At 44.1% G+C, this 17765-nt stretch overlaps 1 protein-coding gene across 12 annotated transcripts in view; it reads right to left on the minus strand.

Moving 5' to 3' along the window:
- The window catches only part of fubp1 (far upstream element (FUSE) binding protein 1), a 39985-nt gene extending 28883 nt beyond the window's left edge, over window positions 1-11102 (minus strand). For all 12 annotated transcript variants that reach the window (XR_013498558.1, XR_013498557.1, XR_013498556.1 and 9 more), the window contains exons 1-3: window positions 10821-11102; window positions 2764-2854; window positions 505-540 (exon numbers count right to left, since the gene is read on the minus strand). Coding sequence is in view for 8 of the 12 variants with exons in the window: in XM_078218958.1 (XP_078075084.1) it covers window positions 505-540; window positions 2764-2854; window positions 10821-11015 (322 nt within the window). In the remaining 4 variants the exon portion in view is untranslated. The remainder of the gene's footprint in view (window positions 1-504; window positions 541-2763; window positions 2855-10820) is intronic.
- Window positions 11103-17765: the final 6663 nt, after the last annotated feature.

The following is a 17765-nucleotide window of genomic DNA, read 5'->3' on the forward strand; positions in this document are numbered from 1 at the left end:
TAATGTTCATGTTATAATGACCGTGAGCTGGTTTCCAGGATTTCCAGTTTTTTTTCCCCCCAGCACGCTGCTATTACCTGGACATAGTTGTGATGCTATTTTGTAAACTAAACTGCATGCTCAATCAACTCAATCTATTTTGGGAGAATAGATATTCCAGAGCCTATGTCAAAAGACCTGCAAAAGGTTTTAACTAATTTAAAGTTTTAAGTACGTGATGCTCCCATAATAGAATCAAGAGAAGGCCACTACACCCTTGTATCTGTGCTGGCATCACTTCTTCAACAGCAGCAATCTAATCTAATGTGATTCTCTTAACTCAAGTGGTTTGTACATACTTTGCAAACATAAATCAGAATTAACTGAAGAGCACACCATAAATTTTGTTCCGAAAACAGAACAGAGGAGTAACCACGTAACATTCATAAAGAAAATGAGTGGGAAAGAATCCCATTCTGATGTGACTGACTAAGACAGAAGCTTTGCCGGAAAAGCACTACTTACGGTCATTCTGCGCGACCTTTTTGGTATCTGGCTGATCTGCAAAACAAATAATTTTTTCAACTGATGCAAATAGCTGCTCAACTGCACCACAGAAAACAGAATCATTGTGAAGGGGTCAATCAATTTTCATCTTTAAAACAATACATCAGCCAATAAATTAGATTAAGTGAAAATTAGTAGCTTTGAAATAAGAGAGCTGGAGATTTTAAATGGCTTTATATCCCAAGTAACAGAAAAAACATTTTTGCATTACAAATGAATAGGAACCAAGGAGTCATGAGAACCCTTAAAGGTGCAGGCAGCTTTAAAAGCAATTTAAATATGAGGGTACAAAAGATAGAAACTATATCCAAATGGTAGCCACATTTATATCCAAATGGTAGCAATGCACTTCGAGTTTATTTAAAAACTATGGGTCCTGCCCAAGGATCTGAGGGTCCAGCTTGGGGTTCACTGCAATCTCAAACCAGGTTTAGAAAAAAATGCTACAGGGTCAGGAGGCCCACAAACTTGGAAGTTTTTTTTTATTCTGAGAAAGCAAGCCCTTTTCCCCACACACAAAATTTAGCAGCCAGAAACAATGGTCCACCAAATACACTTAGCACATTCAGCTGGTGATCTCAGTGTAAATTGTAATCATCCCCATAAAGTGGATGTATACGGGCCGAGACACAAAATGGTGCACCATCAATCTCAAGACCAGCAACTCACTCTTGCTGTCCTAGGAGATTTTCCTTCTCCCTCCATCAGGTTTGAAGAGCAGCTTCAGTAACAAAACTGACAAAGAACTCAAAATTAATACCCCCCCAGCTCTGTAGTTTGATCGAGTTTCTGTAACAGGGGAAGGATGGTCCTACTGTGAGAATTCATCAGCAATCTTTCTCCAGCACAAAACGCGTTGCAAATTAGAATAAAATCTATTCCGATTCTTATACTTTGGGAAGTGTGGGTGGACTAAATCAGATTTATTGAAGAAAATTAATTATTTAACCACAGAATTGTAATATTCAATAAAATAATAAAAGCAAATTACTGCGGATGCTGGAATCTGAAACCAAAAGAGAAAATGCTGGAAAATCTCAGCAGGTCAGGCAGCATCTGTAAGGAGGGAAAAGAGCTGACGTTTCGAGTCCAGATGACCCTTTGTCAAAGCTTTGACAAGTTACTGTGAAAATCCCCTAACCCCTAGAACACAGCACCAATCATTAAAAATTAAGCACCATATTAGTCCAGTGCGCGAACTGGTGACTATATTTTTACACGTGTATTACCTGCTAGTATCAGAACACCATCAAGTAAAATTCTTGCTATCTCCATCAAAGCAAATCGTTTCCCGCCTTCAAAACAGAAAGTGCCCCTCCTAGTGCTCGCTCACCTTCACCTTTAGACTTGCCCAACAGTCATATCTACACATTCGACAACAAGTTACAATGACTGACTCGAGTGTCACCAAGACTCCTCCTTAGGTTAAAACTGTTATGTTGCCAAGCAAAAAAGGCACCGATCCTGAAAATGACCCCCCAAAAGCTCCAGAGCAAAGAATGAAGAGCTATTGTGACATGGAACAATTCGGTTCTATTTTGCCCTAATCCTCAAACTGACCCAAAACAGTCTTTAGAATCAAGAGTGAATAAGAGTTTTTGTGACATTACAAAGAAGTAGATCGCAGTGAAGACTCTCACAGCAGAATGAATGGTGCAGCCTAACTAATTATGGCAAAACTGAAAAAGCCCAGCATTGTTAACAGATTTCAGAACATTTGAAAGTAGAAAATTAATGCAAAGCAACAGAGCAACTGGCATCAATGTGGAAGATGTCTTTTCCACACAGCTAGAACAAAATCATTTAAAATGTTGACCTGTGTGGATCAGGCTATTTGTGCAAGTGTCACTGATGGGATAATCTGATTCGCTCCATTTTTATGAAACCGTAGACCTTTAAATGAATGCACCAAAACAAATTCTGTACAGTAACCCCTTCACCTCCTGCAGCAAGTAGAACTCTCAAAATAATGCAAGTCCTCATTCCGTCATAAAATGACTGAATTTTGACATAACTATCCATGATGCACTTTTTATTCTTAAAGGAGCTAGCTATTTGATGTCATTCCATCATTTGCATAAACACATCAAGTCAAATTTTAAAATTGCTTATATGGTAAATCAACAATGACTCTCCCCAAAAACTAACCCACGATACAATATCAGATTAAACCTACTGATGAATTTAAAGAGGATAAGATAATTTGCCAGGACTCACCTCCATCTTCCAGAGGCCTTTTTTGTCCACCGTATCCATAGTCAGACGTATTTATTGGCGTTCCTGTATCCCCTCCAATTTTTGCCGCAATCTGTAGTAAGAACACAATCAAAAAGTGTTTTTAAGATGACACAAAATAATTTCTTGCCAACTCACAGCACGGTTCTATGGGTGCCAGAAGCCATTTAGAGATGGTGAATCCCAAGTGTGGGTGCGCGAGTGGAGTAGGCTGGTAATCCAAAATATAGGAACTTTTTACTCCATTACTATGACACTGGCTCAGGGGTGAGGAATAAATGTTGGCCTTGCCAATGGCGCTCAGATCTAATGAATGAATTTTTAAAAAAACTCCAGTTGCACTGGTAGCAGGAAATAAGGGGAAGGGAAAGGAATAAATAATGGACACAAAGGAATTAATCTCCAGTCTTATTGCTTTCCCTTTTCACCAAATTTTGATACTTTTTTCTGTTAGAAAGGTTAATAATGGGCATTTTGTATTGCACTAATTCCACTTCCAATGCAAGCAATCATTGTAGTTTTTCCAAGTAATATTCCAAATGAAAGTTAGAAATATCCACCAGCACTACGGACTGTTTTGGGACTAAAAGATCCCCTTTCACAAGGAAAGAAACTTGAGTCTCAAAATTGAAAATCTATGCTTTTGATGTAGACCAAAAAAAATCTTATGAACCACAAACGATGCTTTAATGAAGGTCCACTGCAAATTGATACATCCACAAACAGGTGATATGCCTAGATTTCCTTGGTGATAATTAAGATAAATTCCTCTTTAGGACAATCACTTTCTGCTCAATAATGCTGCTGTATCAGATAAGATGTTGAGAATAGGCCATGCTCTCATATCAGCAAGCACAATGATATATGGAAAGACCACAGAACCATGACCGCGACTGCAATTTCATTAAACTGATGCAAGACGAACTTCTCATCTCCTACTGCATGTGTGACCATGGATCTACAGCTTCTAAAAGCACCATCTGTGACATGTGGCTAAACTGTACAGAATCTAAGCAGATATAGGCTACAATCTCAGTTTCTGAATGAATGAACTGAATGAATCATCCAATGCTAGCAAATGGTTTATCACACCACCTACTGGCTTGGAATGAACATGACAGCTCAAATCTGGACATTTTAGGAGGATTTAATGGATTATCTAGCTAAGTTATTGCATTAAAAGTAACTCAATCCAAATAACACGTTAAAACCCTATTTCCAAGTCAACATTTTGAACTCGACCACTGTTTTTATGAATGAAAACCTTTTATATTGCAGCACTGTACTTTAGTATGTTCTGGATTTCTTAGCTTGACTTCTTCCAGTGGTGTTTGCTGAAACTCTTTACATATAAAGGTGGTGGAAAAGAACAAATAACTACACTAAATGTAATGCAAGAACGAGTAGGTCATTCAGCCCCCTTGAGCCTTCAACAAGACTGTGGTCTCAACTCTACTTCCCAGTCTGCCCTGCAGAATCCTTGACTTTCTTGACTATCAAAAATCTATCAAACTCACCCTAATGAACCAACCTCCACTGCTCATTGGAAAGAGAATTCCACAGATTAGCAACCCTCAAGAGAAAATTCTCATCATGGGTCTTAAACGGGAGACCACATGGGATGGCGGGATTTTCCAGCTGCACTCGCCCCAAAACCAGAAAATCCGGCCTGAGGTCAGTCCAGACCTTTGTATGCCTCCCCCCCCCGCCTTATGATTCCCATGGCAGGTGAGACGGGAAACGCCCCCCCCCCCCATGATTCCCATGGCAGGTGAGACGCGAACCCCCCCCCCCCGCCTTATGATTCCCATGGCAGGTGAGACGGGAAACGCCCCCCCCCCCCATGATTCCCATGGCAGGTGAGACGCGAACCCCCCCCCCCCGCTATGATTCCCATGGTGGGTGAGACGGGGAACCCCCCCCCCCCAATTGTTTAAATTGTGTGTTATAGTTCTAGGCTGCCCCACAAAGGATAATGGTGCACCAATAAAAGTGCTTCTGGATGTTTTCCTTTCTTTCCATCTCCAGCACTTCACTTGCACGGACAGAGAATTAAACACCCTCAAATCAAAGGCTTACTTAAGGTGCTGAATACCTGCATACCTTTTCGTGGAAAAACTCTGATCATTTCTATTTTTCACTACATACGTGGAGCCGTCAACACCACAACGTCTGATTTCAGATGTGGTGTTAGCACACACTGGCCATTTCATAGCTAAAGCGACTCTCAAAAAAGTAGAAATGACTAATCTAATTATTGATTTGTGCTTGAATGCCAAAGTTGTTTCAATATCAATCTTTCAGGATTTTAATCGCAAAAATTCTTAAAATGCCAATTAAATTCATAAATCTCTCAGCTGTAAAGGCGCATGCTTTAGAAGGACGCACTTGAGGCAAAAATATAACTCAATGCAGTGCTGCTGTAAATCAGAGAATGTGACATGTTTGCACTTGTTAATGTGCTCACAGCAATTCCATTTCACCAGATAAATTTGAGCATATTTTTAGAAAAATTCTCATTGTTATAGTCACAGGCTAGATGCCAATACTTGGTTTGTACTGCAAAATCACTGGCCTCAAGATGAGCTGGGACAGTGGTATTGTCACTGGACTAGTAATCGAAAGACACACACATCATTCAAATTCAATAAAAATCTGTAATCAAAAGTCTGATGATGACTATGGTACCATTGCTTATTGTCATAAAAACCCAACTGGTTCGTTAATGTCCTTTAGGGGAGGAAACTTGCCATCCTTACCTGGTCTGGCCTACTTATGACTCCAGATCCACAACAATGTGGTTCACTCTTAAATGGCCTCACAAGCCACTCTGTTCAAGCGCAATTAGGGATAGACATGAATGAATAAACAAAAATTGATCCCAAATTTACATTTTCTCAAAGTAAAAACTTTGGATTTACCAAAGTGAAAACTTTAGGAACAATAACTTGGCTTTATATCAATGTCTTTGCCATCATAAAGCATCCCAAGACACTTCAAAGAATATTAAACAGAGTCATAACTAAAAATTAGAGCAGATGACCAAAAACCGGATTCAGAAAGTGGATTCGGGAAAAGAATTTGAGCTGAAGACCAATTTTGCCATCTGTAAACACAGTAACCATTAGTTTAAGTGGGAAATGCTCAAGAGGCTAGAACTGGAGAAGCACAGACATATGTGGGCTGTCGGGTTAGGGAGGAGCCATGGAGATATTTGAAAATAAAGATTACATTTCTTTTAAAATCGAGGCATTGCTTAACCAGGAGCCAATGTATGGTCAGTGAGCACAGGATTAACTGGTGACCAGGACTCAGTCAGTTAGGACCTGGGCAGCAGAGCCTGTGGAGGGTAGAAAGGGGGAGGCTGGCGAAGTAGCGTTGGAACAGTTATGTCTAGAGATAACAAAGAGCACAAGAAATAGAAGCAGGAGCAGGCCACCAGGCCCTTCATGCCTGCCCCGCCATTCAATAAGATCATGGCTGACCTATGCCAGCCTCAGCTCCTTTTCTGTGCCATTTCCCCAGAGCCCTCTATCTCTCGATCTATCAAATATTTATCCACCTCTACTTTAAATACATCTAATGTTCCAGCCTCCACCACTGTTTGGGGCAGAGAATTCCAGAGATTCACCAGCCCTTTATCTTGTAGTCATGTCCCCAGGTTCGTGACATAAATAAGGGTTTCAGCATTCGGTAATCTGAGGTAGGGCAGTATCAACTGATGTTACAAAGATAGAAACAGTCTTTTAGTGTTGGCATGATCATGCCTTGGGGTAAAAGTAACATCAAAGTTGCAAACAGTCTGGTTCAGCCTCTGATGATAATTTCCAGTAAATGTAAAGTGGTTGGGGAACAGAGCTTGTGGCAAGGTCCCAAGTCACTGGCTTTGGTCTTTCCTATATTCAGCTGGGTGAAATTTCAGCTCATTCAGTAGTGTTGGACAAGAGGTCTGACAGTTTTGAGATAGTGGAGGGGTAAAAGGAGCTGATAGTAAGGTAGAGCTGGGTACTGTCAGTGCACTGATGACACCAAGTGGGAGCATGTAGATGAGAAAAAGGGAGGTGTAAAGGATAGAACAAAAACAGAAAATGCTGGAAAATTCAGCAGGTCTGACAGCATCTGTGGGAAGAGAATAGATGTGGAGATGCCGGCGTTGGACTGGGGTAAACACAGTAAGAGGTCTTACAACACCAGGTTAAAGTCCAACAGGTTTATTTGGTAGCAAACGCCACTAGCTTTCGGAGCGTGCTGCTCCTTCGTCAGGTGGAGTGGGAGATCTGCTGGAGAGAATAGAGCCAACGTTTCAAGTCTAGATGACCCTTTGTCAGGACTGACAGCAAAGAGAATCAGCGGAGATTTATAGAATGAGGGTGGAATGGGGCAAAGAGAATGTAAATGAGGATACAGAAAGCTGAGAAAGGTGCTAAAAAATGTCCATTAAGTGATAAGAATGCTTGAATGGCAGAACAAAGGTGCAGATTGTGAAAGGACTGCCTGAGGAATGTGGCAGTTGCCCTGAAAGGGGGAGGGGGGAGAAAGGGAGGAGAGCTGGAATGGAAAGTGGAGGAGGTGAGAAAGAAGGACGATAAAATGGATGAATAAGATGAAACAGAATGAAATAAAATAAATGGAAATGGGGTGAAGGTGGAGGAGAGAGTTCATTCTCTGAAGTTGTTGAAGTCAATGTTCAGCATCCTCAGTATTTTGCTTTCATCTCAGAGTCAAAGATAGAACATGTTTCTAAGGGTATGGGAACCGGAAGTGAAGCCCAACCTGTCCAACTTTTCCTCATAGGGTAACCCATGCCCCTTCCCAGGAATGAGTCACGCAAACTGCATCTAAAGCAATTATATCCTTTGCAAAATAAGGACACCAAAATATACATGTTACTCCAGATGTGGTGCTACCAAAGGCCTTTTATAGCTACAGTAATACATGCCTTCTTTTATATTCCATATATATTCCAAAGGAGTCCATGAGCTCCGGTCACTTGCAGGTGAGGATGGAGACAACTATAATTGTCATCAGCATGTGTATGTCAATTGGGGAACTTTTCCCACACATCAATAAACAAATCACTGGGTCTGCTATCATGTTCACTTCACAGCCTCTTGTGTCAGGTATTTATTAAAAATTTTTGGAGATAATATAGTTTTTGAACACATCTATCGTACCAGGAATGAACTGAGAGAAACTGATTATTTCTGGTTGTTGAGCAGTGAAGTAGGGACAAGAAAAAAAACTACCAAGATGTGGAACAAGTTGCAGGAAAAAAATGTGAAACTGTAAAATCTAGTTCTAGGATTAGTAGTTAAGATAGGAATTGTTCACATTTAAGATGGAGGAAGGAACTAAAGGCACTGTTGCTAAGTTTGCAGATGATACAAAAGTATCATTGAGGAAGCAGCAGGGCTGCAGAAGGACTTGGACAGGTTAGGAGAGTAGGCAAAGAAGTGGCAGATTGAATACAATGTGGAAAAGTGTGAGGTTATGCACTTTAGAAGGAGGAATGGAGGCATAGACTATTTTCTAAATGGAAAAATGCTTAGGAAATCAGAAACACAAAGGGACTTGGGAGTCATTATTCAAGATTCTCTTACGGTTAACATGCAGGTTCAGTCGGCAGTTAGGGAGGTAAATGCAATGTTAGCATTCATGTCGAGAGGGCTACAATACAAGAGCAGGGATGTACTTCTGAGGCTGTATAAGGCTCTGGTCAGACCCCATTTGGAGTATTGTGTGCAGTTTTGGACCCCATATCCAAGGAAGGATGTGCTGGCCTTGGAAAGGGTCCAGAGGAGGTTCACAAGAATGATCCCTGGAATGCAGAGCTTGCCGTATCAGGAATGGTTGAGGACTCTGGGTCTGTACTCGTTGGAGTTTAGAAGGATGAGGGGGGGATCTTATTGAAACTTACAGGAGACGGCGAGGCCTGGATAGAGTGGATGTGGAGAGGATGTTTCCACTAGTAGGAAAAACTAGAACCAGAGGGCACAACCTCAGGCTAAAGGGATGGTCCTTGAAACCAGAGATGAGGAGGGATTTCTTCAGCCAGAGAGTGGAGAATCTGTGGAACTCTTTGCTGCAGAAGGCTGTGGAGGCCAGGTCATTGAGTATCTTTAAGACAGAGATAGATAGATTCTTGATTGATAAGGGGATCGGGGTTATGGGGAAAAGGCAGGAGAATGGGGATGAGAAAAAAAGTCACCCGTGATTGAATGGCGGAGCAGACTCGATGGGCCGAGTGGCCTAATTTTGCTCCTATGTCTTATGATCTAAGATCAATCAAGTATTTTGTTAGGTGGAGGATAAATATCAGTACACATATTTTGGGGTGCAAGTCAGTACCTTGTGCTGTAGCTTCCTCCATATTTCAAAGAGTTGACAAAGAGGAAATAACAGATCTGTAAGAGTAGCTTTGGGCTGGGAGTCTGGCTGTGCCTGAATAACCACATTCTAATTTCTACCATGCATCTAAGTTGAGAGTAAGCAGAGGAGCATGTGTCACCAAATGTCCCAGATTATAAAGAGGTGAGCTTTTTCTAGTTTACCGATTTAATTGGATCTGAAACGTTTTGCATCAGGTTGCCACATATCCAGCAAATTCACACTGCTGTGAAGTTGTACAGAAACAGAAGCTCCTTGAACTTGCTCCCCCATTCTTATCACAAGGGAAACAGAATGTACAAGTAGGGAAGCTTTGCTACAGTTGTATAGGGAGTTGGTAAGACCACATCTGGAATACTGTGTACAGTTTTGGTCGCCTTTTAAGTGGAGTTGAGAAGAATGAGCAGTGATCCTTTTGAAACAAAGATCCTGAATGAACTTGACAGGATGGATGCTGAAAGGATATTCCCTCTTATGAGAGGGACGAGAACTCAGGAACATAATAAGTTGTCTCTCATTTAAGACAGAGATGAGGAGAATTTTTTTCTCTGAGGATCGATCATTCTGTGAAATTCTCTCCCCAAGAGCAGTGGAGACAGAGTCACTAAATATTTTTACGGTTAAGATCCATTCTTGATTGACATGGAGGTTCAAAGATTATAGGGAAAAGGTAGCAATGTGGAGCTTAAACCACAATCCGATCAACTATGATTCTATCAAATGGCGGAGTAGGCTCAAGGGTCCAAAGGCCTATTCCTGCTCCTAAATCTGTGTTTCTGTACGTTTGCAAGTATTTGATGGCGGATCTGTACTCGAATCCCATTTACCAATCCTTGGTCAGCCTCTTTACTCGAAATAAAAACCGGTTGATCTGTTTTGAATAGACAAAGCAAAAGTACCCTTCGGAAAGTGAGGGTGGGGGTGAATTCCATCACCCTTTCTGAACAAATACTAAAGATCCTAACCAGGAAGAGCTATTCTGCATTCACTCCTTTTATCATTTAAGTGTTGAAGGCATCAAGGCGCTGGTGTTTTTTGTTTCTTTATGAGCCATAGAAACGGTTTCCTTGTTGAGATTGGATTGCCAAAATCACTAGGTGGTTGCATTCAAACTTGAAGATCAGACTTCATTCTCTCCGGGGGGTGGCGGGAGGGAAAGAGAGTGGGAAGGAGGGGGACTTTAAATAAAAAGATCAGCCCTGGATCCACCATTTCATTCCACGTGTAGGAAATCAGGGCAGAAATGCCTCCAGCCATCAGGTTTTTTGTGTAGGAGCCAGAGGCGGGCGGCTGCAGTTTAACAAAGAGGGAGTGAGGTGATTAAGTGGGGGGAGGGGTAGCATGTGCGTCCCTCCTGTAAAAGGCCCAGACAACACAGAAAGCGGGAATGGTGCAGCTCGGAGTTAATAAAGCAGCGGGGGAGGGATATCAAAGCCGCCCAGGGCTGAATGAGAGCCCGGCACGGTGCAGAGTGATGGGCAGCCGCGGCCTCGCGTTGAGCGGGAGGCCTACCTCTCTATTGTTGAAGCCGCAGCCACTTCCCCCCCCAGCCCGGGAACAGCAGGCCCCATCCCCGGCCGGAGCCCCGGTACCTGTCGGCGGAGCCCGGGCCTCTCCCACCCCTCCCCTGCACTCCGGCCGCTCTGACCCACCTGCCGGGCCCGCTGAAGGGCGTCGGCGAACGCGTCGTTCTTAAAGCCGCCGCCGCCGCCACCGCCGCCGGGGGCACCGCCGCCGCCACCTCCACCGCCCGCGCCGCCTCCTCCCGCTCCGCCGCCTGCGCCGCCTCCTCCTCCGCCGCCGCTGCCTAAGGCGTTGGGCGGCGCCACCGCTGAGTACTCGGCCATGTCCGGCTACTTGCTGAGGGAGAGAGTATAAGGATGAATCCGCTGTGGAGCCGCTGCTGCAAAATGGCCGACCCGTGCACAGAGAGAGAGAGAGAGAGAGGCGCGAGGGAGCCGCGGGGATACTCTCGCGAGAACTCCACGGGGTGGGCGTGGCCGCTTCAGTGTAGGCGTGGCTTCCCCCTCGAGATGGACGCGGCCTTTTCCTCAGGTGGGCGTGGCTGCCATCTGGTGGGAGTGGCCTCTTCCTCTGATGGACGGGGGTGGGGGGGGGTGCGGCCTCTTCCTCAGGGTGGGCGTGGCTTCCTCCTCAGAGCGTGCGTGCCAAAAGTAAAATCCTGCAGATGCTGGAAATCTGAAACAAAATCAGAGAATGGTGGAAAATCTCAGCAGGTCTGACAGCATCTGTGGAGAGAGAATAGATCTGACGTTTCGAGCCAGGATGACCCTTCATCAGAGCCTTCATGATGTTTGAATGTCTCCCTCCCTTTCCCACTCTTCGCCTTTCTCTTCAAGGAAAGCAGTGCTAACTTATGCAAGCTACCTCCATAACTGAACCTCCTTATCCTTGGAAACATTGAATCCCTACAGTACAGAAGGAGGTCATTCAGCCCATCAACTCTGCACCGGCTCTCAAAAGAACAGCTTACACAGGCCCATCTCCTGTCCTATCCCTGTAACCCTGCGCATTTACCATGGCTCTTTCCAATTACCTACACATCCTTGGACACGAAGGGGCAATTTTGCATGGCCAATCCACCTAACCTGCACACCTTTCAACACGAAGGGGCAATTTTGCATGGCCAATCCACCTAACCTGCACACCTTTCAACACGAAGGGGCAATTTTGCATAGCCAATCCACCTAACCTGCACACCTTTCAACACGAAGGGGCAATTTTGCATGGCCAATCCACCTAACCTGCACACCTTTCAACACTAAGGGGAAATTTACCATAGCCAAATCACCGAATATGCACTGACGAATTGTCATCCAGCCTCGAAACATTAGCTCTATTCTCTTTCTGCAGTCAGACCTGCTGAGATTTTCCAGTATTTCTGTTTTTGATGCACATCTTTGGGATGTGGGAGGAAACCGGAGCACCTGAAGGAAATCCATGCAAACACAAGGGGAACATGCAAACCATTCACGTGAATCTTTTGTGCACCCTCTCCAATGCCTTCAGCTCTTTTCCGTGATCAATGCGTTATATCAGCCAGTGAAGTGCATAAACTTTCACAAGCCCACATTCAAAGAACAAATTGCAATTTGAAATCAGTAATTCTAATTGGCATCTGACTTTGTACCATGATACTGTACACACATGATCTTGATTTTCCCCCACACACCACAACACTTCCCTTCTCCTCTAAACCCATAACGTTATCATTAAATTACCTGCCTACATATTGAAAAGAATATGAAACCACCATTTGCATATCCAAAATTAACTGTACCCATATCTTAGAATCTTAGAAACCCTACAGCACAGAAAGAGGCCATTCAGCTCATCGAGTCTGCACCGACCACAATCCCACCCAGGCCCTACCCCCATATTCCCCCACTAATCCCTTTAACCTACGCATCTCGGGACACTAAGGGCAATTTTAGCATAGCCAATCAACCTAACCCACACATCTTTGGACTGTGGGAGGAAACCGGAGCACCCGGAGGAAACCCACGCAGACACGAGGAGAATGTGCAAACTCCACACAGACAGTGACCCAAGCCGGGAATTGAACCCAGGTTCCTGGAGCTGTGAAGCAGCAGTGCTAACCACTGTGCTACCGTGCCGCCCCTTTCACCTTTCATAGAAACTCATTTTTGTAAATCTTTTTCTCTTTACATATCAATAGAAACTTTTACAGTCAGTTTTTATGTTCCTTGCTAGCTTACTTTCATACTCTATTTTTCCCTCTTAATCGATCCCTTTGTTCTCCTTTGCTGAATTTTAAATTGCTCCCAATCCTCAAACCTATTGCTTTTTCTTGCCAATTTGTATGCTTCTTCCTTGAATCTGAGCTCTAATTTCCCTTTAAGTTATGGTTTGGCCACAATTCCCTTACCACTCTTACGCCAAACAGGAATAAACAACTTCTGAAATTCACCTATTCATTCTTTAAATGCCTGCCATTGCCTGTCCACTGTCGTTCCTTTCAGTCATGTTTCCCACCAAGGCCCTTTCCACATAACCTCACGTATTTACCTTGCTAATCCCTCAACAGTAAGCGACAATATATCATGGCTAATCAACCTAACTCGCACATCTTTGGACTGTGGGAGGAAACTGGAGCACCCAAAGGAAACCCAACCAGGCACGGGGAGAACATTCAAACTCCACGCACAGTCATCCGAGGCCTGAGTTGATTTGATTTATTATTGTCACATGTATTAGTATATAATGAAAAGAACTGATTCTTGCGCGCTATACAAAGCATGCCATTCATAGAGAGGGAAAGGAGAGGGTGCAGAATGTAGTGTTACAGTCTTGGCTAGGGTGTAGAGAAAGGTAAGTCCATTCAAAAGTCTGATGGCAGCAGGGAAGAAGCTGTTCTTGAGTTGATTCAGTTGAACCCAGGTTCCTGGCACTGTGAGGCAGCAATACTTGCCACCATGCCATCCCTACTGAAATAACTCCACAGAGGCTGGTATCCCTTCACAATCCCCTTTATCTACAAACTCAATTCCATTTCTAAAAGTGCGTTAGGTACAAAGTCAGGATCCAGAGTGTCGGTAGCCCTGACACTCCTCAATATATATACAGGTGAGGCTCCCTGGTTGGACAGGCAATCATCACCAATATTTTCGGCCAACTAAATCAAATTAACAAGGGGACCAATTAAAAGCAGCAGCTCCCAGTAGGAAGGGAAGCACCGTAACAAAAGACAAAGTAGAAACATCAAGTCAAAATGTGACTAAAGGGGTCGACAATGCACCCCAGTCCCTGCGGTGCCCAGTGGGTACAGAAGGCATTAACGGTGCCCTCAGACACCGTATGCTCCCTCTCCAGGACAGAGGCAATCATTTCCTCAATCAAGGAGTTGAAGGGGTCAACCACTTGGGCCTCGTTGAGATCATTACACCAACCTTTGCTTTAAGGTCTGAGTTCAACAGTTCTGTGGTTACTGCACCTCGATTAGACAGACATACGTATAAAGACACACCCTGTCTTTTGATTCCTTGATCAAACTTTTGGTTTTCAGACCTAATATTTCCTTAAGTGGCTTTGGTGTCACATTTTGTTGAAGAATGACCTGGGATGAAAAAATACAGTGTACTTATAACTTCTGCTGAACAAAGGGCATGCAGCGAGGGTGAGATAAAGTAAGGTCGGAAGGTAGAATTGAAGCATATCAGACCCTGAGGGGACTTGACAAGGTGGATGCTGAAATGATATTCCCTCTTATGGGAGAGACTACAACAGGGGCACAATGTTTAAAACTAAAGGGAGTATCTGCAAGGAAAGGACAGGTCAAAATTTAAGATGGAGATGAGGAGAATTTGTTTCTCTTAGAGGGTCGTGAATCCGTGGAGCTCTTTTCCCCAGAGTGCGGTAGAGGCAGGGGCAATGAGTATGACATGGATAGAGATTACAGTGGGTAGGCAGGAAAGTGGCTACAAGCAGATTAGCGTTAATTGAGTGGTGGAGCATGCTTGAGGGGCTGAATGGCCTACTCTTGCTCCCACTTTGTATGTTCATATGTTTGGAAGAGTCTCGTGTGGAACATAAACGGGTGGTATAGAACATAGAACATAGAACAGTACAGCACAGAACAGGCCCTTCGGCCCACGATGTTGTGCCGAGCTTTATCTGAAACCAAGATCAAGCTATCCCACTCCCTATCATCCTGGTGTGCTCCATGTGCCTATCCAATAACCGCTTAAATGTTCCTAAAGTGTCTGACTCCACTATCACTGCAGGCAGTCCATTCCACACCCCAACCACTCTCTGCATAAAGAACCTACCTCTGATATCCTTCCTGTATCTCCCACCACGAACCCTATAGTTATGCCCCCTTGTAATAGCTCCATCCACCCGAGGAAATAGTCTTTGAACGTTCACTCTATCTATCCCCTTCATCATTTTATAAACCTCTATTTAGTCTCCCCTCAGCCTCCTCCGCTCCAGAGAGAACAGCCTTAGCTCCCTCAACCTTTCCTCATAAGACCTACCCTCCAAACCAGGCAGCATCCTGGTAAATCTCCTCTGCACTCTTTCCAGCGCTTCCACAGCCTTCTTATAGTGAGGTGGCACAGTGATTAGCAAATGGGGTTGGAATATGTATAAACCACAGTCTCACTGAAAGGGGGAAACAGGCTCAGCAGGAATTGTACCAAATGTTAGGGAACAAAGGATGGAGAAAAATTGCAGTGATGGGGATTGAGCAGGGGGAATGGGACCAACAGGATTGCTCTCTGAAAGAGTGGCACGGTGGCACAGTGGTTAGCACTGCTGCTTCATAGCACCAGGGTAGCAAGTTCAATTCCGGCCTCGGGTCACTGTCTGCATTCTCCCCGTGTCTGCATGGGTTTCCTCCAGGTGCTCCAGTTTCCTCCCACAGTCCAAAAATATGGAGGTTAAGTTGATTGGCCATGCTAAATTGACCCTAGTGTCAGGGGGATTAGCTAGGGTAAATGTGCGGGGTTACGGGAATAGGGCCTGGGAGGGATTGTGGTCGGTACAGACTCGATAGGCCAAATGGCCTCCTTCTGTATTGTAGGGATTCTATGATAAACACTGGCATTGACCAGTTGGGCCAAATGGCCTGTTTCTGAGCTGTAAATTCCAGGTAATGCAATGCGGTATCATTTGGTTGCTAGCTGTTAGAAAACTGTCTACAAATTACATGGGGTTATTATATTCTATCACAGCTTAAGTGAAGAGTGGAACTGTGTGTAAATTATCAATTCAGCTGGATCTTAAAATTGACAGAATATTTCTCCATCTCCACAAATTATACACAAGAGCCCATGGATGATATTCTCGCCTTCCACAGCAAGTTCCAAGGTGGGATGAGAAAGTGGTATAATTCCCATTTCAGAACAGAGTGGGCTTTTATGTGCAATTGTGCTCTGCCCATCTTATTAGTTATGCATGCATGCATCCCACATTGAGTCTCGTGGCATAGTGGGCAGGAAGTTAGACATCCCGCCCTCATGTCTGGATGCCATATTTAAGAGGCACCCAGATGGGGTGGCACAATGGAGGGGGCAGCTGCCTCACAGCATCAGGGAGCCGGGTTCGATTCCTGGCTTGGGTCATAGTCTGTGCGGAGTCTGCACGTTTTCCTCATGTCTGCGTGGGTTTTCTCCGGGTGCATGTGAGGGAGTGGGGTGAGGGAGAGTGTGTGTGGGAGGGGGTATCGGGGGGGGGGGGGGGGGGCGGAGGGGGTGACGGCAAGTGTAAGAAATTCGGAATCAAAGCTTTATATAAAAGGGAAGCTTGGATTTCATACAGGCATATTTCAACAAGTGAAGAAGCAGTGATCAGTAGATATATTTCCATGTCTTCCACCTTCAGGTTCTGGGGTGGGTGATTTCCAGTATTTTGCTATTACATCATTGAATAGCCCCTTGCTATTATTACTGTTACTGTTCTTGACTGACTGTGTTGTGAAGATTTGACACATGCCAATGCCTCAATCTTATTGGTCCCAGCAATTTGAATGTTGCAAGGCAATAGAACGCCAAACACAAAAGAATTTAATCTCATCAATCCCAGACCAGATCCACAGCGACCTGTGTGTAAGCTGATTACATGACAGCTTGTGTACTTTGGGGAAAGGATCTGATAAGAGGTCACGAACAAACATTTGTTACAGCTCCACTCATTATAACACCTAATTGGGTCAGTCAAATACCTGTATTGATCATAAATGAATCTATCTAGTGTATGGGCGGCACAGTGGTACAGTGGTTAGCACTGTTGCTTCACACACAGCACCAGGAACCCGTGTTCAATTCTGACCTTGGGTGACTGTGTGGAGTTTGCACGTTCTCCCCATGCCTGCATTGGTTTCCTCCGGGTGCTCCGGTTTCTTCCCACAGTCCAAAGATGTGCAGGTTACATTGATTAGCTGTGCTAAATTGCCCCTTAGTGTCCCAAGATATGTAGGTTAGGGGGATTAGCAGGGTAAATGCATTGGGGTTACGGGGATAGGGCAGAGGGTGAGCCTGGGCAGGATGCTCTGTCTGAAAGTCGGTACAAACACGATGGGCTGAATGGCCTCCTTCTGCATTATCAGATTCTATGAACTTGCGAACACACTGTAATACTAGACTTGCCAGTATTGTGCCATAGTGGCAGTGCTCCGACCTCTAGACTAGGGGCTCTGGGTTCAAGTCTCACTTCAGGTCTAAATGGCCATGGAAAGTGTGTTTATAATGTAGCCAAACAGGTTGATGATTTGCCTGTAAACCTTTCCATTGTGCCTGATGGCAGGTGTTACATTCCCAGTTGAAGTTACTACTGGACAAGTCAGATCTCAGAGTGGATCCTAACTTTTATTTTTTTGTTCAGATAAGTGGAAGATGACTACCAAGCAAAGTCACAGGAGTCAGCTGATGAACGTTTAACATAAGAATAAACATTTATTAAGCAAAAAAAATTAACTATAATACACTACTCCGTCACACCAACTATACCTTTTACAGATATATACAGATTCGTAAGAAAAGCACAAGTTACAAAATTTATCTTATACTCTAACACATCTCACAGCACCAGTGACCTGGGTTCGATTCCCGGCTTGG

This window comes from Mustelus asterias, chromosome 8 (genome assembly GCF_964213995.1).
Source record: "Mustelus asterias chromosome 8, sMusAst1.hap1.1, whole genome shotgun sequence".
Lineage (NCBI taxonomy): Eukaryota > Metazoa > Chordata > Chondrichthyes > Carcharhiniformes > Triakidae > Mustelus > Mustelus asterias.